Below are 22,184 nucleotides of genomic sequence, written 5' to 3'. Positions count from 1 at the left end.
AGCTGCTTACCTATTGCAGATTCAGTCTTCCCAGCCTGGTGCAGGTCTACAATTTTGTTTCTGGTGTCCTTTGACAGCTCTTTGGTCTTGGCCATAGTGGAGTTTGGAGTGTGACTGTTTGAGATTGTGGACAGGTGTCTTTTATACTGATAACAAGTTCAAACAGGTGCCATTAATACAGGTAACGAGTGGAGGACAGAGGAGCCTCTTAAAGAAGAAGTTACAGGTCTGTGAGAGCCAGAAATCTTGCTTGTTTGTAGGTGACCAAATACTTATTTTCCACCATAATTTGCAAATAAATTCATAAAAAATCCTACAATGTGATTTTCTGGAGAAAAAAAATCTCAATTTGTCTGTCATAGTTGACGTGTACCTATGATGAAAATTACAGGCCTTTCTCATCTTTTTAAGTGGGAGAACTTGCACAATTGGTGGCTGACTAAATAATTTTTTCCCCCACTGTATATGTTAATGTTGTGGATAAAAAAACAATGTGAAGGTGACAATGTAAGTTTGAAGAATTGCAAACCTCTAGCTAGCGATCACTATTGCTTTATCTACAGGAAATGTGACCATTTATTTCAGGATTTTCAGTAACTGACTGGTGTTTGAGAGTCTATTCTACAATAAGACAACAGTGATTATCACTAACAGGCTGTAGTGTAATGATTCTTATTAACTTAATATCTTCTATCCACTTCCCCCTGGCTTTGTGTGTTATGACTCATTCCTTTAAAAAGGTTTTAAATCTTTGCGGCTGTGGCGAGTTAGATGAGCTCTCACGCCCTTAGCTACATTCTAACTATACACCCCCCTGAAAGTCACTCCTGTAGAGCTCTGCTTCTACGGCCAAAGTACCACTCAGGATCCCTGCCTAAGACTGGCACAGTACACTTGCTCAGCTGCCTGCCCACCCACACACATCCGGCAGACACGCATACACCTTGCCAAAGGATCTGTACTCTGTATTTTCTGTGCTTGGAGGATGCAGGGGTTGAGCGCCATCACAGTGAGCACTTGGAGCCACAATGCATGGCTATATCTGGGCCTCCATCTTGTGCACGCTGAATTAGCTGCATTGTTTTCTACCTAGTGGGGCCTGGAGACAGAAAGGCTGCTTTTAAACTGCTTTTACCTCCACTGAAGTCAGTACATGTCGAGCGGTAATGTTATTTGGGCTCTGTCTCTGGCATTTCTGCCTGCAGGTTTGTAGTTGTCACACTTTCGATTGGCTTTGACTAAGCCTTGCATGTTGCTCAAGCTTTTCCTGCTTACCAAACACAGTTTTCGCCCTAATTACTATGCTAATGTATGCCAGCAAATTCCTTCAAAATGCATTCAATTTGTCACCTCCACATGGGGGACCGGCAGTGTTAATGAGAAGACTGAAGTGTCTTTCTCTCGTTATCAAGCTGACAGAGCGCCTGTGACTGTGCACACATTCCGCCATGACAAAAGTGTATACAAACAACTTACCCAGCAAAGATGTCATTCTCTATCAGGATGAAAAACCACAGTTGTCAATAGCACCTATTTCCATTTCACTACAGAGGAATGTATTAGAAGAGTTTCATTTTTCCATCTAATTGAGCTGACAGCTGCTACAGGAGTTGGATCTGGTGGCACACCGTTAGAGGTTTTGTTTAATAAAAAAGTGAGGATAGCTAGAGAGGAGATATAGTATGCTCTGGTATTTTGCTGTTTTGGCTCTCTGTTTAAACATTGGTGTCAATAGGATTGTAATACATTGCCAGTCTGTTCTAAAAATGATAAACAGCAGCTGAGATCATATCACTCTCAAAACAAACTTACAGCCACTGAAAGAATGTATCACATTTTTCATTATATACTGTGGTATACTTACATTATAGGCTAACATATTATTTCATGAGAGCTTTTGAGGTCTGTCTCCCAGAGTTACTAGAGCCTTGGAATAGTTGTGAATAAAAATACACATTATGGGGATATTTCTTCTGCATTGAGCTTCAAGTTATTTAGTGTGTCTTTATGGACTGGAATGTGTGTGTTTCTCGTTAAGAGTTTGTCCAGCACTGCACAAAGGAATTGTTATGTTTGGACAGAGTCTGCGTCTGAAAAAGCCAGGCAGAAATTGCCAGTGAAAATATAGGGCAAACATTAAATCATACGTGTGGTGATTTTTCTTTTTAATTGAATGGGTGGGCCGTCATTCCCATGGAATTTAGTGTTATGTGAGTCTGTGAAGAGAAGAGCTGTAGTGAGACGCTGGCTGACACACACATCCATGACACCTCTGACTCGCTCTAAATAACGTAACTTTTTATTGAAAGACCATACACTTCAAATGCGGTCATCCCTTTTTACAAAAGCATAAAAACAAGAAAGGGTATTTTCGAGCAGCGGAGCTCACAGTCTGGCTGTCCTAGAAAATAACATTCTGTGGTATAGCTGTTAGACACTACACATCCAGGAAAAGTCTGTCATTCATGCCACTGTAGGAGATGCCCTCGCTGGAAAGCTCTCCAGTGAAAAGAAAAAAAAAGATAATTTGAATACATGGCTTTTGCTAACTCTGCTGGCGTGCCTAAGCATCTTAAGATAAATATCATACCTGTAGCAGTAAGTTAATTCCATTAATACAATAGCAGTAAATTCATTCCATTAATACAGTATGCTCCGTGTTCAGATAATACTTGAGTCTTTGAGATGGATGAACAGGATGATTAAATACTAATATGTGGGTAAATGTAGTGTCATAGTAATACCTCCAGTCCATAGCAAGGTGGTGAATTCATATCCCACATTGTCATTGACAGAAAACAGGCGTCTCAGTTCTTAGCTTCAGTCTCAACAATTTCAAGAGGAGGACTCCTCTTTTACACAGATGTAAAAGCCAAAAATGTTATTTTCAAAACAGAAATAAATCGGATCATATTCCCACATATTTTTCCATAATTTATTTACACAGTCGTTGTTATTCTGCTGTCCGGGTCGGGATTGGGCCTGTCTATGCGGCAGCCCAGTGAGGACTGGGTCTTGACTGGATGGCAAGGTTCCCACTCTGTGTTGGCCTTCAGTCTGCTTTAGCCTTGTCTGTGTCTAGAACACCTGGAAGACAGAGAAATATCAATGCACGGTTTTCTCTTGTTCAATCATGCATAACTCAAATCAGTGGTGTTGAGGGGAATATGAAGTTGTATGAACAGTTGCAAATAGCACTTTATATCCACTCCTTCCAAAATGAAAAGCCAATTGAACATTCATAGCTGACCAATTGGCCTTTATATATCTATCATCAATGTCTCATTTGGGCATATTGAGGTTATGTTGGAGCGGTGAGATGGGAACATGAGCTCTGAGGGAAGGAGCTGTGGGAGAGAGAAATGAATTAAATCACAGCAGGACTAAACCAGGGAAGTGAAGTGGGAGAGGAAGAGGAAGAAAGAGGAGAGGATGGGCTAGAGGAAGAAGGGATTGGAAAGAAAAGAGAGGAGGGAGAAAGAGGAGAGGATGGGCTAGAGGAAGAAGGGATTGGAAAGAAAAGAGAGGAGGGAGAAAGAGGAGAGGATGGGCTAGAGGAAGAAGGGATTGGAAAGAAAAGAGAGGAGGGAGAAAGAGGAGAGGATGGGCTAGAGGAAGAAGGGATTGGAAAGAAAAGAGAGGAGGGAGAAAGAGGAGAGGATGGGCTAGAGGAAGAAGGGATTGGAAAGAAAAGAGAGGAGGGAGAAAGAGGAGAGGATGGGCTAGAGGAAGAAGGGATTGGAAAGAAAAGAGAGGAGGGAGAAAGAGGAGAGGATGGGCTAGAGGAAGAAGGGATTGGAAAGAAAAGAGAGGAGGGAGAAAGAGGAGAGGATGGGCTAGAGGAAGAAGGGATTGGAAAGAAAAGAGAGGAGGGAGAAAGAGGAGAGGATGGGCTAGAGGAAGAAGGGATTGGAAAGAAAAGAGAGGAGGGAGAAAGAGGAGAGGATGGGCTAGAGGAAGAAGGGATTGGAAAGAAAAGAGAGGAGGGAGAAAGAGGAGAGGATGGGCTAGAGGAAGAAGGGATTGGAAAGAAAAGAGAGGAGGGAGAAAGAGGAGAGGATGGGCTAGAGGAAGAAGGGATTGGAAAGAAAAGAGAGGAGGGAGAAAGAGGAGAGGATGGGCTAGAGGAAGAAGGGATTGGAAAGAAAAGAGAGGAGGGAGAAAGAGGAGAGGATGGGCTAGAGGAAGAAGGGATTGGAAAGAAAAGAGAGGAGGGAGAAAGAGGAGAGGATGGGCTAGAGGAAGAAGGGATTGGAAAGAAAAGAGAGGAGGGAGAAAGAGGAGAGGATGGGCTAGAGGAAGAAGGGATTGGAAAGAAAAGAGAGGAGGGAGAAAGAGGAGAGGATGGGCTAGAGGAAGAAGGGATTGGAAAGAAAAGAGAGGAGGGAGAAAGAGGAGAGGACATGGGTGAGGGGGAGAGGATTGGAGAGAGTCGAGAGAAAAGAGAGGAGAGAGGGAAAAGAAAGGAGAAGAGGAGACCGGTGGGGAGAAGAGACATTTGAATGGATAGAGTGTTGAGGGAATAGTGAGCAGATCGAAGGATGTAGAAGTTTGTGATAGGAATTGAAATGGTTGTGCTGATTTTTGGGTCAGTGTCAAACAGGTGGGAGGAGGAGGGATGGAGGGATTTGGTGTCTGCTAGCTGTAGTCTACTCTTCTTCTCTCCTCTCATTTCCCATCTGTTACTCAGCGCCGCAGGTAGCACTACTCCCACAGACCTCCCAGCCCGCACTATTAATGCAAATAGTAACAGGAATGTGTGTGTGTGTTAGCTCAAGTGTGTAGGTGTGTGAGTGTATGTGCAGTGTGTGTGTGAGTAAATGTGTTAGTTTGTGTACACATTATGCACTCGTTTGCACTTGTGTGTGTGGGTGAGTGCTGGTGTGAGTGCAAGAACTAATAGAGGTTCTGAAATCACAGGGATTCTGTGGAGGGATTTGTGCCAGTATAGGCCCTTAACATGCTATTCCGCTTCACACACACACACACACACACACACACACACACACTCCCACTCCCACTCTCACACACAAGTGGCTGCCAGACGTGTTGAGGGCTTACATTTGGAGCAGTCCCAGATGTAGCTGTTGAGGATCTCTCCCAGGACATAGTAGATGTTAATCAGGACAGCGAGGCAGGAGAAGAAGGCCACCTTCGCCAGGGGACTGATCTGCTCCAACAGGGGGTAGACCCACACACCGGTCACATGGTGCACCCAGCACATCCTGACAGGAGAGAGAGGGAGGTAGGGGTGAGATAGAGGACTAAGATATAAGGAAAGAAAGAGAGTGCAGAGTTTATACTTTTATATTACAGCCACCTGTCTGTATCAATAGAGGCTCAAATATGGCCAAAGTAGAGATCCTTTGTTGCTGCCATACACCCACTGTCTGTGTCACTTTTGCTGTCTGCCTTCTACAGTATCCAGCCACATCCCTTTCATAAAGTCAGTCTGGTCCATTGAATGTCTGACAGACAACACACCCCCATGGTTGTCCTACTGTAGGAATCCAGATTAAACATTTTTAATAGTGAGATTATTATAAAAACGTACCTGCCCTAAACTAGGCTGAACCACTGAAATGGATGTAAGATCAGATCATACAGTACATTTAATGCTATACTTTTGAACATACAGTAGTACTGATACAGTACAGTGGTAGAGGACATTAGAAGGACCATCATTGACAGTGGATTGAGGTAACATGCCCTCAGATGAGAGAGCCACTGCCCGGGGAGGTCTGAGAGAGATACACTGCCAGGGGAGGTCTCAGGGGGAGAGAGAGAGAGAGAATGCCACTGCCAGGGGAGGTCTCAGGGGGAGAGAGAGAGAGAGTGCCACTGCCAGGGGAGGTCTGAGAGAGAGACACAGCTAGGGAAGCTCAGGGGGAGAGAGAGAGAGAGTGACACTGCCAGGGGAGGTGAGAGAGAGAGATACACTGCTAGGAGAGGTCTTAGGGAGATAGACACTGCTAGGAGAGGTCTCAGGGAGAAAGACACTGCTAGGAGAGGTCTCAGAGAGAGAGACACTGCTAGGAGAGGTCTCAGGGAGAGAGACACTGCTAGGAGAGGTCTCAGGGAGAGAGACACTGCTAGGAGAGGTCTCAGGGAGAGAGACACTGCTAGGAGAGGTCTCAGGGAGAGAGACACTGCTAGGAGAGATCTCAGGGAGAGAGGCACTGCTAGGAGAGGTCTCAGGGAGAGAGAGAGAGCATACAGTACTGGACAAGGGCAAATTAGTGAAAGGCGACAGAGTCCAGTGCGTCAGCTGGCCCACTCACAGCCTCTCCTTAGCCCACTGATTCCAAAGCAATCACTCAAGGTGAGACTGGACTGGCCCTTACCCTGGCCCGAGGCTGCTGCACAATACAGCTGATCCCACTAATAAGAAGTGATTACACATACTTGAGTCCACAGACGGAAGCTGTTGGGCGTCAGTAAGACGGTGAATAATGTAATTGCTTCAATTAGCTGAATTCAATAATTGGGCAATTAGTTGAATGGCAGTTTTATGTCTTCAAGTTGCACATGTGGGGGCAAACAAGGTAGTTCATCTAACAGTTACATCAGTTGTTACATCCGTTGACCTCTACCCTAATTTATTATGTACTGTATTATTCATTCGTAACCACAGGGATTTTAGACTATGACTCTATGGATTCAGGGGAAATCCCTACATTCAATGTTAATTTTAGTAACCTAGCATTCCTCAGTTTACAATTTTTTGACAATCCAAATGATTGAGCCTACATATGTCTGTATGAGTGATGGTGTCTGACAGACTGTACACAGATCAGACATGTCTGCCACTGAAGCTTAACTCGTCCTACTTGACATCTTTCTCTTTCCCTCTCTCTGTCTATCCCCCTCTCTCTCTGTAACTCCCTGGCTGGGAATCCCTATGTAAGGCAGCCAGTGGAGGCTGCTGAGGGGAGGACGGCTCATAATAATGGCTGGAACGGAGCAAATGGAATGGCATCAAACACATGGAAACCATGTGTTGGATGTATTTGATACCATTCCCCTGATTCTGCTCCAGCCATTACCACGAGGCGATCTTCCCCAATTAAGGTGCCACCAGCCTCCTGTGCAGACATCCTACGGATTTACCCAACTCCAGCACTTTTCCTCTCCCGCCGAGGGAAAGGAGATAGATTCCCTGACCCTGTGAGACGTGTGGGGATATAATCCTCTTAATCCTAGCCAGGGATTAAAATGAAGAGAGGTGTTTGTTGCCGTGAGGCTCCTACACTTCAGGTGGGTCTGACAAACCCCCTTCTCCTTGCTGTCGGCACTGGTTAGCTGCGGCTGCAGTAGAGGGTTCCTTCGGTTCCCAGCCTCTCCTCTCCTCTGTGAGCATTAAATCTGCCGTGCTCAGGACTAGGGTCTGGTTCTCTGGTGTTGGTGTTGTCACAAGGCAGGCCTCTCTGCCAGACCAGAGACAGATCCCCCTCTCTCTCTTTCTTTCTCTTTTTCTCGACTGATAGAGGAGGGTTAGAGGTTGTTTTATCTGCAGCAGATTTGGAGAGACTGTGTGTTATCATGCAAGGAGAAGGCCATCCATCATGAGGGCGTGGAGGGACAGAGCCATGAGAAACGTGGGAATGGAGCTAGCTGCCAGACCTACGGGCCTGGAGAGGCAGTGGGGAGGGGCGGGGTGGCTGGACGTCCCTGTCTTCTCATCAGCCACACAGATCAGTCACATTCATCATCAGGACACACAGTACACAATATTTATACTGTGATGTTGCTGTGATGATTTCTCTGTTCTGTACAGTATGTTCTTATATGTGTCTTATGCCTGTTTTCAAGAGCATGTTTTAATGGCCCCAAGTGGAAATGGACAATAACATTTTAGGCCTTTTCACACTGCATTGTTCTGAGCCCCCGGCTATCTTAGCCCCAGGCTAGACAAGCCCTGGGCTAGTTTAGCCTGTGTTCACACAAGCATTTGTTAAACCTGGGCTAAGCTTTTACAGGTGTGCCTTAAAAGAGGCTATATTTGTTGCACCCTATTAGTGAGAATGCTGTACCCCACAGAATGCAGCACCATACCGTATTTTTTAATATTTGTCCTGTAAATCTACAGTAATTTACATTTACATTTACTTCATTTAGCAGACGCTCTTATCCAGAGCGACTTACAAATTGGTGCATTCACCTTATAGCCACGTTCTGGAACATTCAATATACTGGATAGTGTGCTGCCAGCAATTTACTGTAATTCAGTACCACCCCACAAAATACAGTATCATACTGTAATTTTGGAGCACCAAAAAACTTTTGCGGATGCATGGTATTGTTGTGGCTCATTAACACATTTTCAGGCGTGACTTGTAAGAGGCTATACTTGTTGCACCCCTTAAATTCATGCAACAATATTATTATCATGGATATAACCAATTAAATGTAAATAGAAAAGCTATGAAAACAGACAAATGGAGCGTTTGCTGCCCTTCCAGCTGTAGAGGTTTTAGCTTTAGTTGGCCAAGTGAGAAGCCTGCTGCACAGCAACCATTTTTGTTAGACATAGCAACCAAACTTTTGCATGGATGAAAGTGTTTTGATTTTTGTCCTCAGGAGGAAGGATGAAATAGTATGAATTTCCTTATCAAAATAACATGCAGAACACATTACAGGCATCACAAGCATATGTAAATTAAGTGACATTGCAGCTTTTGTGATTGGACAGTAAGCATTCTAGGCGTTGTTCTTAACCCTGTTTCACACTGGCTATATTGGCACCGTGTTTGATCTGGGGCTAAATCCGAAAAGTCGGTACTAACCCTGCTCCGGATCAGGGCCAGCTAGCCCTGGGCTAAGGTTAGTGCTAGCCCACTTTAAAATGCGCAAGTGTGAACACTCGCTTAAATCTCCCTTAGCCCAGGGCTAAGGTGCAGTGTGAATGCGCCTTTTATGTTCTCTTATCAATTAGCAACACAGACCGAGGAAGAGTCCAGCCTGTCATTGTTGGAGGAAAAGGGCTCTTACCATAGAACGTATCCCACGGCAAAGCTGCACACAGCTATCAGTCCACAAGGCCTGCTGGGATACTGGTGGTGCGTGGTCCTCATCTCAATGATGATGAAAGGGAGGACGGTGGTGTGCTGGTGCAGAGAACACAGAGAGAACACTCGTTAGCCACGCACAGATAGCTAGTTAGTATTAGCGACACGGTGCCTGTCGGTGCCAGGCTCAGTGACAACAATTGAGACATGATACATTAGTAACACACAGTATGGCTTTACAGCAGAGAGAGAGAGAGAGAGAGAGAGAGAGAGAGAGAGAATGTTATGATGAGGTACTCAGACAGACAGCCTGTAGATAGGTTCATGTAAACAGTGGGAGTCTAGAAGCTCTGTCAGTCTGGGACATTGAGCGCAGGGTCATAAAAGAGTAATAACGTTTTTTTTATAGAGCCGTGTGTGGGAGACATTAAACAGATGACGTGTGATGCTGCTGTGTAGAGACGAGTGCTCTACTCTCCAGAGTGAGTGTCTTATGATTAAAATCCCCACTGCTCTCCTCTTATGTTCTCTCTCTGACGGACCTCGCTGACATTTTACTGTTGTGACTTTCAATAATTCAGTAATCTGCTTGCTTTGGCTTGGGATGTGGCGCCTGTTTTTTTCCAATGTGCTCAAAGGATCAGATCTTTTTTAGAGTGTGCTGCTAAGGATGCTCCAGCGTGTAACAGATGTGTTTGCAGAAGGGTAGGCAGAGAGACAACATTAACTTTTAACACCCTTTAATATTTCGTGGTGTGTGTGTGCTGCTATTTTTTACCATGTTATTTCACCTAGCTGAAACAGCAGACTGCTGGGGCCCGTTAGAGCCCACACTGTCGCCCCTACCGCACACACACAATGAGTGATGCCAGCGGTGGAACGCGACAGCTCCCTGACGATCAACTCCCTCTCTTTAATCAATGTGCTCATGACTCACCTGCTGTTCTTATAGACCACCTGCGCTCTGTCAGGAATAGAACCATTACGTAACGTGTGTGTGTCTGGGTGTCTGTGCACGGCTGATTAGAAATGGACGAAGTGGGAAGTTTGAGAGTATATTGAAACAGGTAGAAGCCATGGTAACTGGCTATTTTGTACAGTGCAGTATACTTCAGTTAACCTTGTTTCTAGCTGTTTCTGCTTCAGCCAATTACTGTATCATTGTCATACCAAATAACTTGGTATCAAGCAGAAACCGAATGAAAACCAGGCTGGCATTGACAAAGACACAGGTTGGGTGGCCGTGGAGGAAATGTTGCATGTGACTAATTGCTAATGGAAGCTAATGACAGTATCTTTAAAGGTGCCCTAGCCATTGGTGGGGGTGTAGAGGGTCACAGTTGAGAGACATCTCTCCTGTGCTAATTGAAATCGAAATCAGCTCCCTGAACATACACTTCCACTGAGTGGGCTAGAAGTGGCCTGGGTTCATAATACCATATTAATGTGTGGTTCATCCAAAAATTAAATAATATTTGGTCGTTTTCTGTTAATTCAAAAGTGTGAATGGAAGTGGCTACTAGGCCCATGTAACCATGTGGTGAGAATGCCATTAACTGTGCTTTGGTCAGTGGCATGTAGGCCTATAAGCTAGGACGTTAAAACAAAGCTTACAGTGCTCCAATGGTACATATCCCATTAAAATCTAAATGGAGGACACTGGCCTTTCCATGTATGCATTTCTTACACCAGTCACCAGATGGCAGCCTTCTTACATTCAGACCTACAGAAGAGTCTCCTCCCATTCCAGTCTAGCCTCAGTTGACCCAATGTTCTGTACGCTACATCATAACAATGACTATCAATGAGCCACGTTCCAATCTAATCTGTTATTAAATACCTGACATGTTGGCATTACACGGCTCTGCCCAGAAACGGTGGTTTACCCCCAACTCCTCATTAATGTGCCACTAACTGTTATTACAAACCCCTTACTGCCCTCTCACCACACTACAGCAGAACGGAACCTATTGTACCATGTCCTGGTCACACAAATGAAGCTCCCTAAACACTACTGAATTGCACTCACGACACACACACACACAAACACACAAACACACACACACACACACACACAAACATAAACACACACACACACACACACACACACACACACACACACACACACACATACACACAACGGGTAGGGTGTAGATTGAGGCTAACCCAGTCACAGTGAGTATCCTCATGCCGTAATGATGTACAGTGTGTTCCTTAGGACCTCATTCAAAATGATGAGTAGCTCCTCACAGCTGGCCACTCTCTCTCTCATTCACACACACACACCACACAGACACACTCCCCTCCTACCAGGCTCTCATAATGGCATATCTATCTAACAACATATCAGAGCATCACCATCAGATGGTGGACACATGCTGTATTTGCCACATTTCAAAGTTAATCTACATTACCCTACCTTTCTAGACTACCTCAATTTTTTTAGTGAGACTGGGGACATCTGTATGCATTTTCGTAAACTAGACTGTGTAATTTGTTGTTGGTACGACAAGACGATTAAGAGAAACTGACTGTTGATCTTGGAGATGAACAATAGAATTTCATATTGTGTTAATGATAATCATGAAAGTGACACACCCTAAATCTTTCAACCAGCCACCTCAGGCAAGCAGTGTTTCAACTACCCACTGACTCTATGCTCATCCACAGATCTCTACCCACTAAGCCACACATCTACACTAACACTCTTCTCCCACACGCATACACACAGTCACACACACACATGCACCCACGCTCACACACTCACTACTGACGCCACACACATACACTCACACTCATCACCATGCAAACACCCACTCACAACATACGCTGCTGCTATAGTGATTATTATTACCATTGGTATTTATCCTGCTACTAGTCACTTTTATCCCTGTGTACATGTACATACCTACCTCAATCACTCCAGTACCCCTGTACATTGGAATCATAGTACTGGCACTGACCTGTATATAACTTGCATTCTCCTGTTTTTTATTGTATTTTCTTCTCTCGTATTTCTCATGTGTTTTTTTCCTTTATCATTACTTTGATTCTGCATTGTTGGGAAAGAGCTCGCAAGTAAGCGTTTCACTGTGCTGTTTAACACCTGCTGTATCCTGTGCATGTGAAAATACATCTTTGAAACTTAAACTTAAATCTCTAACCGTTGACTGTTAGAAAGACACTAGAGGATTGATCGTGTCGTTGTGGGGGAGATAGACACATCCATAGATCTCTCCTGTGCTATAGCCTGAGAGGGAACCTTGACGCACGGTAGTTCCATGCAGCTGCTGGAAGTGCAAATGAGGTAAGAAGTCCCTCATCTCCTCGGAGACATTACATACTCTCTGTCAGGAGAGAGAGCTCTTCCACTGCTCTTCTCTGCTCTCCTGGATCTGTAAATGTTCCCAAGGAGAGCGTGCTGTGCTGTGCATGGTTTGTGTCAGAGTCAAAGTCACGCTCGCTTATCTATCTGTCTTTCCCTCTCACTTGCTTTTGATCTATCTCAATCTCCTTCTTCTCTAATATAAACGCGCAGGCACGGAGACATGGACACTTTTTCAAACATAGTTTTTCTAAACGCTGAGGCAAGAATAACCTCTAGATTTACAGTATGGGTTTACTTGAGCACTAATGGCCATCACCGAAGGGCCAAGCAGGATTAAGTGGAGTGGTCCAGGGAGGGTAGAGAGAGTTTAGTTAGCACTGCTGAGAAGAGTTCTCCCACAACAGACTCAGGCCAGTGAAGGAAGTGGGTTTTAACAGGCTCCAAGAACAACCCTCCCCGCCAATACTCACTCACACTTAATCTATTTTGACTTGCCATATGAAAACTCTGTCCATGATGAGCTTTGGTCTCATGCTTCCTGACAATGCTTATTAATTCATGCAATGGAGAGGTCTATGATTTCCATTGAACATGTTGCTTGGCAGATGCCCTAGTCCACAGTGAAGATACTCTGGAAGCTACTTAGGCTCTCAATTTCCCCACAGAGCAATTAGGGTGAAATTCATCACACAAGGCTTTCACAGCTGTAGCCTGGTTGGGATTTGAACCCAACACCCTGCGGTCAGGAGTGCGAGGCCTCAGCTACTGGTACTTCTATTGTCATTGTTGTCTGCTACTGCTATCCAAGTGCTGGGGACATATTTTGAGGACCTCCGAGTGTATGTTATGCAAAGTTTCGTAATTACCATAGCCATCACTCACAATGGACAGCCAGAGAACAAATAAATAGACAATAAGAGAAAGCTTCATTTCTAAAGCCACAAAGACTCCTGCCTTTCCATTTATGTCACGACTGATTCAGTTACATTAGACTATCCATACACAAGTGAACTGGTTCAGACAGGAAACGCCACATATTTGTTTAACCATTTATTTGAAAAAGATTACAATGCATGCAATGCATTAGTCTTGGTGTTGGGCTCTGCTCCTTCGGGGTAGCTCACTGTCAGAGCATGCATCATGTTAAGATAATAATAATTACAGGCAGTGAGCAAGGTACGCTGTACAAATCCCCCTGACCGAAACAAAAGCAGAGCGCAAACAGGGAGTCTGGGGTGGGTGGTGGGAAAGCAGAAAACAGACATTCATGGCAGGTAAAGCATGTTACAGCAATAACGTTCCACCAGCAACACCAGTGCATAGCTTGCGCGCAGCAGCCATCAGAGAATGTGTGTGCAGAACCTGATTGACTAAATAGACAGCCATGTTAAGGTAGAGTGATGAATCTAATTGGTGCAATATCAGCTGAGGCACTTGATTTCTGTGCTTGTGGCAACAACTCTAAGTGACAAAGAGAACGTAAGTACAGTCGTGGTCAAAAGTTTTGAGAATGACACAAATACACATTTTCACAAAGTCTGCTGCCTCAGTTTTGATGATGGCAATTTGCATATACTCCAGAATGTCATGAAGAGTGATCAGATGAATTGCAATTAATTGTAAAGGTGGTCCTCTGTAGCTCAGCTGGTAGAGCACGGCGCTTGTAACGCCAAGGTAGTGGGTTCGATCCCCGGGACCACCCATACACAAAAATGTATGCACGCATGACTGTAAGTCGCTTTGGATAAAAGCGTCTGCTAAATGGCATATTATTATTATTATTATTATAAAGTCCCCCTTTGCCATGAAAATGAACTTAATCCCCAAAAAACATTTCCACTGCATTTCAGCCCTGCCACAAAAGGACCAGCTGCCATCATGTCAGTGATTCTCTCATTAACACAGGTGAGAGTGTTGACGAGGACAAGGCTGGAGATCACTCTGTCATGCTGATTGAACGTGCCGTCATCATTGCTTTGCACAAAAAGGGCTTCACAGGCAAGGATATTGCTGCTAGTAAGATTGCACCTAAATCAACCATTTATCGGATAATCAAGAACTTCAAGGAGAGAGGTTCAATTGTTGTGAAGAAGGCGTCAGGGCGCCCAAGAAAGTCCAGCAAGCGCAAGGACCATCTCCTAAAGTTGATTCAGCTGCGTGATCGGGGCACCACCTGTGCAGAGCTTGCTCAGGAATGGCAGCAGGCAGGTGTGAGTGCATCTGCACACACAGTGAGGCGAAGACATTTGGAGGATGGCCTGGTGTCAAGAAGGGCAGCAAAGAAGCCACTTCTCTCCAGGAAAAACATCAGGGACAGACTGATATTCTGCAAAAGGTACAGGGATTGGACTGCTGAGGACTGGGGTAAAGTCATTTTCTCTGATGAATCCCCTTTCCGATTGTTTGGGGCATCCGGAAAACACCTTGTCCGGAGAAGACAAGGTGAGCGCTACCATCAGTCCTGTGTCATGCCAACAGTAAAGCATCCTGAGACCATTCATGTGTGGGGTTGCTTCTCAGCCAAGGGAGTGGGCTCACTCACAATTTTGCCTAAGAACACAGCCATGAATAAAGAATGGAAACCAACACATCCTCCGAGAGCAACTTCTCCGAACCATCCAAGAACTGTTTGGTGATGACCAATGCCTTTTCCAGCATGATGGAGCACCTTGCCATAAGGCAAAAGTGATAACTAAGTGGCTCGGGGAACAAAACATTGACATTTTGGGTCCATGGCCAGGAAACTCCCCAGACCTTAATCCCATTGAGAACTTGTGGTTGATCCTCAAGAGGCGGGTGGACAAACAAAACCCCACAAATTCTGACAAACTCCAAGCATTGATTATGCAAGAGTGGGCTGCCATCAGTCAGGATGTGGCCCAGAAGTTAATTGACAGCATGCCAGGGCGGATTGCAGAGGTCTTGAAAAAGAAGGGTCAACACTGCAAATATTGACTCTTTGCATAAACTTAATGTAATTGTCAATAAAAGCCTTTGACATTATGGAATGCTTGTAATTATACTTCAGTATACCATAGTAACATCTGACAAAAATATCTCATAACACTGAAGCAGCAAACTTTGTGAAGACCAATACTTGTGTCATTCTCAAAACTTTTGACCACGACTGTATGTACAAACACTGCAAACACTGGGGACACGGTGGCTTTTCTTACCCCCCTATGGTGAGTGAACCTTCAGTAGGTTAGCTGACACTGGGAGGTGAGAGTGACCCTCCCCTCCACGTCCTCTGTCACGTATAGATAAGAGCATTAATTATTGACTGGGCTCTCAGTTCCCTTTCTAATCAGGGACAAGATGCCTGACATGCTTAAGTCACTTGTTTCACCCTGTGTACTTAGTGTCATGAGCTCTCCCCCTTGTCCCCTTGTCGCCTTGTTCCCTCCCTCCCTGCCTGGCCAGGCCGTGTATGTGTTTGTGTGTGTTCTGCCATCAGGGCATTGTGGGATTGTGGACACCAGAGTTATTTTGCTGCAGTGGACGGGATGGGATGCCTGTTGGACTGGTGAAGGGCTCCCAGAGGGTATACTGTGACGGAAATAGCGCTCCCTCCCAAGGTCGGGTGTAGAGTTCACTCCCCCCTCCCCACGCTGTTCCCCCCACACTGCTCCCTCCAGCCGCCCTCCACCACCTGCCCACCCTCCGCCAACCCACGCAACACACTCTCAGCAGCTCCCAGTCAACAGAGGGCTCACATGACCCCATAGCCCCTCTTCCCCTGTCAGCAACACAATCTCTAGCAAATACCTTCAGGGGTATGCTCATTCCCATTATACCGCAAACACCAAGGCTGATAAGGAGAGCCTGTTCGGTTTGTGTCCCTGCTCCTCTCCTTTCAGCTCCTCTCAGTCCGGACGGGGTGGAAATCAATTGATATGGCCGGTCAGTGCATTTTTCAACCCCCGCCCCCAAGTCTGTATCCAGGATTTCAAATGACACCATGTTTTATTTTAGCCTTGTTTTGTGGCCCCCCACATTAATCTAATATGATGGTCTCTGTGTCTCTCACTCTCTCTCTGACCACCAGATTGAGGAGCTCTCAGTGACCTGTGGTCTGGATGCCAGTACTGTCTGTGGAAAATCCCCTCTTACAAAATAAGCGCAATTCACTCAAGTGGTCCAGGGCTAAAACAGGATAGGCCATGTCAAACACAAATACTGGGGAGAAAAAAAGAGAGAGGAAGAGAGGAGCAGGCCTTACTGTGCTCCGAAAATGCCAAGAAGCAGATGAGAAATTACTGTTTATGTGAGAAAGCGAAGTGTCAAGACTTCACAATCGTATTATGCGTTGAGGAGCCAACGCTCGGCGTTGAATGCGCGGCTGCATCACACCTCACCTGCTGCCATCTCACCAACAGGGGTGTGAACGCATGCTCACAGATGTTTGGAAATGTACTGCTAAAGCAGAGAGACACACTAAAGGACTTTGTAATTCAACGTAATAACAAATTGTGTTTCTCTAACCGACTTACTCACGCAATAAGCTTTACACCGGCTTTGGGAACAATGGGCAAAAAAAGCAAGCTGTGAAACGGCCACCATTCACAGACTTGAGATGAGTAAATATTTTCCCAGTTGTCAAGGATGAGCTAGTGAGCCAGCTATGCACCCGTTTTAATGACAGGGTTTGAACTGGGGAACTTAACCTAGTAACTTTTCCAGGCTCAACGTGGTCGGCGACTCAATCATGATATTGTACACCACTGCGCCTCAAACTGCCCTGAAATATTAGCGTCCAGAAAAATGGACCTGCAATTATTGACCTTTTTTAAGTAATCCCCCAGCAGTCTGCAAACCAGAAGGAAATAGCAGTGCAGAGCACACTTTAAACGGGAAAGGATTGTTTTTCTGGTGGAGAATCAATACCATTGAACACTCGTGTTCTCTCTCTCTCACTCTTTCTCTATCTTCACTCTCCACCTCTCTCTTTTTTTCTCTCTCTGTCTCTCTCTGTCTCTCTCTGTCTCTCTCTCTCTCTCTCTCTCTCTCTCGCTCTCTCTCTATCTCTTTCCTTCCCTCCCTGGGTTGTTGGAGAAGCTGGGTTGGTTCTCTCCGGCTAACTGAATCTGTCTCGCTCAGACACAGTGCACATCTGTTCTCCCACTTCACACACAGCTGGCCCAAGCAGCAAGGTAGAATCAGATTATTTTCAGCAAAATCTCCCCTCAAAATGTTCCCCCACAGTAAGCATTTGCACGGCAGACAGGGCTCTGAGAGCACTGCATTAAAGTGTTTAACAATGAGTTGCTTCTCTGTTTTCACTTAAATAAGGTCAGTCAGGAGCTAGTCGGTTTCAGCTGAGTCTGCAGATGTCCACAGCCCTCATCATCTTGTAATCGCTCACTTTCTTGCCCGAAGGTTTAAAAAACATCAAACACACTCAAATATCGATTATCCACTCTGACACTACAGGAGGTGTCTCTGATGAGGGCCCTGCAGTCGGGGTGGCAGGGGGAGCAGCTCTGTGCCCCCTACGAGCCTCTTCAGCTCATCACCACTGTGTGTGTGTCCGTGACAGGACAGGCTGAGGCTCCATAGGCAGTGGCCAGGCCAGAGGTGATGAGAGCTGGGGTAGAGAGGCCCCACGGCTCACGGGCCTCCCGAGGAGGAGCTGTCAGCTGGACACCTGTCAACCATGAACACCTGTCACCTCCCTGCCTCTGCCCCCTAACATGCAGGCTGGGACAGTGCTGACACTCACAGGGCCTCTTCCAAAAATACCCAGCAGAGCCAAACACAGACCCCATGTTATGTTCTCTTGTACGATAGGGCTAAGAGTGGACCTCCCTCATTAGAATGGCCCCTCTGTGATCACATTAAGGAATTACTTTTATACTTTCATATCAGCTAATTAGCTCCATTTTAATAAATGGAGGTCCCATAATGATGTATATTATTTCTCAGAGTATCAGATGGATCTCTAATAGTGGCATCACACTTGTGTCTGATGGGCTATATTAAAAAGCTTCTTCATGCATCGAACAACAACATGCTCGTCTGTTTGACTGACTACCATCCAGACACATCAGCTGTGCGCATTTGCAGTTCACCTGCTATTTTAACAAGTCTGTTGGGATGCGCAACTCTTTCAGTGTAACTGTAGCAGACAGAGAACACTCTTAAAACCTCCTGACGCCCGGTGAAATTGGCCGCCTACTTGGTTTCGCGGCCAGGCTCATCTGCACTCCGAAACCCATTTCTGGAACCCTGAACCAAACACATTTCAGCAGATGTGAAAACGTTTGAGCGACGGCCAACGTCTCTTAAACCAAATAAGCAAGTCAAAGTTTACGGGGAGAGGCTTACTGCTGAGTAGCTAATGATGCCAGGTTATTTTTTTTCTGCACTCCTCTGCTACATTTCCCCATCCCCTCCCTCCTTTTTCCCCTCCACAATATGTTTGTGATATAAAGAACAGTTCATGGCAGCCCCACGAGGTCTCCGTGAAAAATGTTACACTATGTTTTATAGGCTCCTCTTGGTTTTATTGGCCTTCCCAGGAAGAGGATCTAAACAGGGAGACTTTCGAGAGAGGCATTGTTTTCCTTCAGCTTGAGAAGCTAGGCTTATCCTAATGTACATTTCAGGTGGGGTGGGTTTCTCTGTGGAGGGATAGGACGTTATTGGGGGTGGAGGGAGGAGATCTTATTTTTTTTATGACATGCACTTCTTGGCAGAATCTTGAAGGATATTGTCCGAGGCATGACAAACAGTACACAGAGGCTTCTGTTATGATGACTTACAACAGAGCAGAGTTTAAGATGTCCTGTGTTATACAAATTAAACAAGCAACAATCTCTCCCTCCTTATGCACTGAAAAATGACTGCATTTGACTTCGCCTCAACATCTAATTCGGTAAAGCATCATCAGCGTGAAGAAATGAAAGCTATCCTGTGACGCTAGAGCAGCAGCACAGCCGTTTGGTTCTCCCACTGGGGATTGGGTTTCTGTGTAATGTCTCCCATTAGGAAGGAGAATGATTGCACTGTATGGGAGCAGAACACTGGGTTCTGCTGGCATTCTTGATGTGATTATCATGTTATGACAGGCCGTCGTGGATGAATACTCCTGGCACCACTGTTAGGGCTGTTCTGCTGGCTCCCTGCCTGGCAGGGCTGCTCAGCGCTACCGTGGGCACGCTGGGTAGTGATGATGTGCTTAACTCTTCATGCCAGCTGAGGCCATGACCTTTGACCTAACCCTGAGGACAGGACAGGCCAGTTAGCAGAGGCCAGCACTGGGATGGAGGGATGAAATAGAAAGTGCAAGGGGGTGAAGGTCACCCTCTAGAGTGGTAGGGTTATAGACCACAGGCCCCTCAATACATAGATGGCACCTCTGACCTTGTGTTGTCATCACTATAGCCTCGAGCCAATCACAATTAGTTGTTTTGACCAACTGTCCTTACTGGGCATTAGTCAAAATGAAACTGACCCATTGTGTTCTCTGGAAGAACACAGGGGAGCTGAGTCATATAAGAACGTCTGCCTGCCTTTCTCTTATTCTTCACTTGTCTTCTCCTCCCTCTGCCATATCAGCCCCAACTGAGCAGGTCTTACATAAGACTAAGGTACAGTATGTCCTTAGTGAGATATTGGACACCTGCCAGTAATAACAGCCGATCCCATCTGTCACTTTCCAGTTTTTCTAGAAGGCTGCAGGTAGTTAGCGTGTAAAAGTTAACACTTACATGACTGTATAATGGCAGGCAGAGAAAACATCAACAAGCAGTGGAAGATCAAGCAAGCTGAGGTGAGTGTGGTTTGGGGTTGGTTGTTTCCATAGAGTGGACCAGTTACAGACATGCTCAGTCAGGTTATAGGACAGTGTTATGCATTCTCAAGTACCCTGGTGTATACTAAAGCACAATGATTGCACCCAGCTACCTTTAATACCTCCACTGGGACTACTAGACTTCTATCCAGAGAGATACATTGCTGTGCTGCCATCTCGGTCACACCGAACATCGTATATAAGAACTCCCCAAAGAAGAGTTACCTATCTACATTATGATATTACATAGGGAATTCAGTGGGACTGCCCTGAGTGATTGGTCTAGCCATCAGATAATGTGGGGAACACTAGGCCCTATAACAGGTCGAAATTATGTCAAGGTCAAAATGTAGGAGGACCCACAATTGCCTTTGATACCTGCAATAAAACGGTATCATGTAAGCCAATAAACTTTCATTCATGTAGCCATGTCCCAGGTAGCTACCTGGGCAATGCCCACCAGGGGGCAATCTTATTACAGCCACCTATCTCTTACCTGGACTGTACCTGTGATGTTTTATCAGTCCAAGACATAGGAAGCACCACAGAGTTTAGAACTTGAGTCTTGCCTTTAACGGAATGATTTAAGTGGGAGCTGCAGTGCTGTAACAATGGTAGAGTCTGGTTGACACTGGGCTACGCCTAGCTACGTCTTTCTCATTATGGATGGGGTGTTCGTCTCGTCTGTGCTTGCGTTCTTGAGGCTGCGCCAAAAACATCTCTGGATCCAAATGTACAGTATGGAATGAGAAGTGCATAAGAGTTCTGAAAACAGTCGACTTACACAAACACATATGTTTCTTATAGTACAAGTGTCTTCTCCTTGGTCTGGGTAATACCATTGGTTGAACTTAGACTGTGTGTTAACTCCAGAGATGTAGCTCCTCAGATGTTGGTAAACCAAACATGTCATTATCAAGAATGTGGACACCATTAGAGTGCATTGGAAGCCGCAATCATCCCAGCAGTATACTGGAGAGGACGTTGATCGATTGCAGCCATACTGACAGAGACCTCTACTTTCACAAGAGTTCCAGTAGGGACTGTAAAGACTGTTACTTTAAATGGCCATCTCCACCGTCCCACAATCTAAACAAACCCCAAAGTCACAGCAGGAGCTTACAGTTAGAGACAATCTTCTCCTCTGCAAAGGGCCCATTCCACATTTGTCTGTGGGCACTGCTATTTTCCACTCTTAATGACTGCCCGCAAATCCAGCACAAGGAATTGGACTGAAACGCCACAAACAGTTCAGAGACAGTTTAGGAGGGCAGTCTGCAGAGTTTACAGCCTCTTCAGTCCAGTCGCTCTCTGTAAGACACTGTACTAACTTCAAAACTAAGAGACAGAGTCAGGGAGAAAATATAGCATTATATTGTATATAGAGATACACAGTTGGGAATAGAGTACCACAGTATGAGTCATAATACCCATAAAACCTAGCGGTCAAAGAAGGAAATGGTTCCAATCATTTTTCCACCACTCATTTTTCCCATAAGGATTTTAGAAGCACTTAAAATAAGGACTGTGTTTCGTGTAGGCTTACCCTGGTGTGACATTTTGATAACTGTGTAAATCTCTCTAGGACATGGTGACTTTTATCAGTATATTCCCTGTATTTACCCTGCCAAAATTCAATGCTAATTAGCTGCTAAAGTGGATATTTCTTTAAATGTACAATTCTGTGAACTGTCTTGTGCAAGTTTTAAATGAACACAATACCTGTTAGCAAAGGTGTCAGCTAGAAATGACATGCAGGAGCTTGCAGGGATTTGTAGTCTTGCATGATGTCTACTTTTTTTTTTTATACCCCTTTTTCTCCCCAATTTCATGGTATCCAATTGGTAGTTACAGTCTTGTCCCATCGCTGCAACTCTGGTACGGACTCGGGAGAGGCGAAGGTTGAGAGCCGTGCGTCCTCTGAAACACGACCCTGCCAAGCCGCACTGCTTCTTGACACAATGCCCACTTAACCCGGAAGCCAGCCGCACCAATGTGTCGGAGGAAACACCGTACACCTGGCGGCCGTGTCAGCGAGCACTGCGCCCAGCCC

At 45.4% G+C, this 22,184-nt stretch overlaps 1 protein-coding gene across 1 annotated transcript in view; it reads right to left on the bottom strand.

Moving 5' to 3' along the window:
- Positions 1-2,277: 2,277 nt before the first annotated feature.
- Positions 2,278-22,184, bottom strand: part of aig1 (androgen-induced 1 (H. sapiens)) — a 48,494-nt gene continuing 28,587 nt past the window's right edge. Inside the window, exons 4-6 of the mRNA XM_041866052.2 lie at positions 8,992-9,107; positions 5,062-5,225; positions 2,278-3,087 (exon numbers count right to left, since the gene is read on the bottom strand). Of these exons, the coding sequence (XP_041721986.1) occupies positions 3,053-3,087; positions 5,062-5,225; positions 8,992-9,107 (315 nt within the window). The 3' untranslated portion in view covers positions 2,278-3,052. The remainder of the gene's footprint in view (positions 3,088-5,061; positions 5,226-8,991; positions 9,108-22,184) is intronic.

Source organism: Coregonus clupeaformis, chromosome 36 (genome assembly GCF_020615455.1).
Source record: "Coregonus clupeaformis isolate EN_2021a chromosome 36, ASM2061545v1, whole genome shotgun sequence".
Classification (NCBI taxonomy): domain Eukaryota; kingdom Metazoa; phylum Chordata; class Actinopteri; order Salmoniformes; family Salmonidae; genus Coregonus; species Coregonus clupeaformis.
This window is presented reverse-complemented; position numbering and strand designations above follow the sequence as displayed.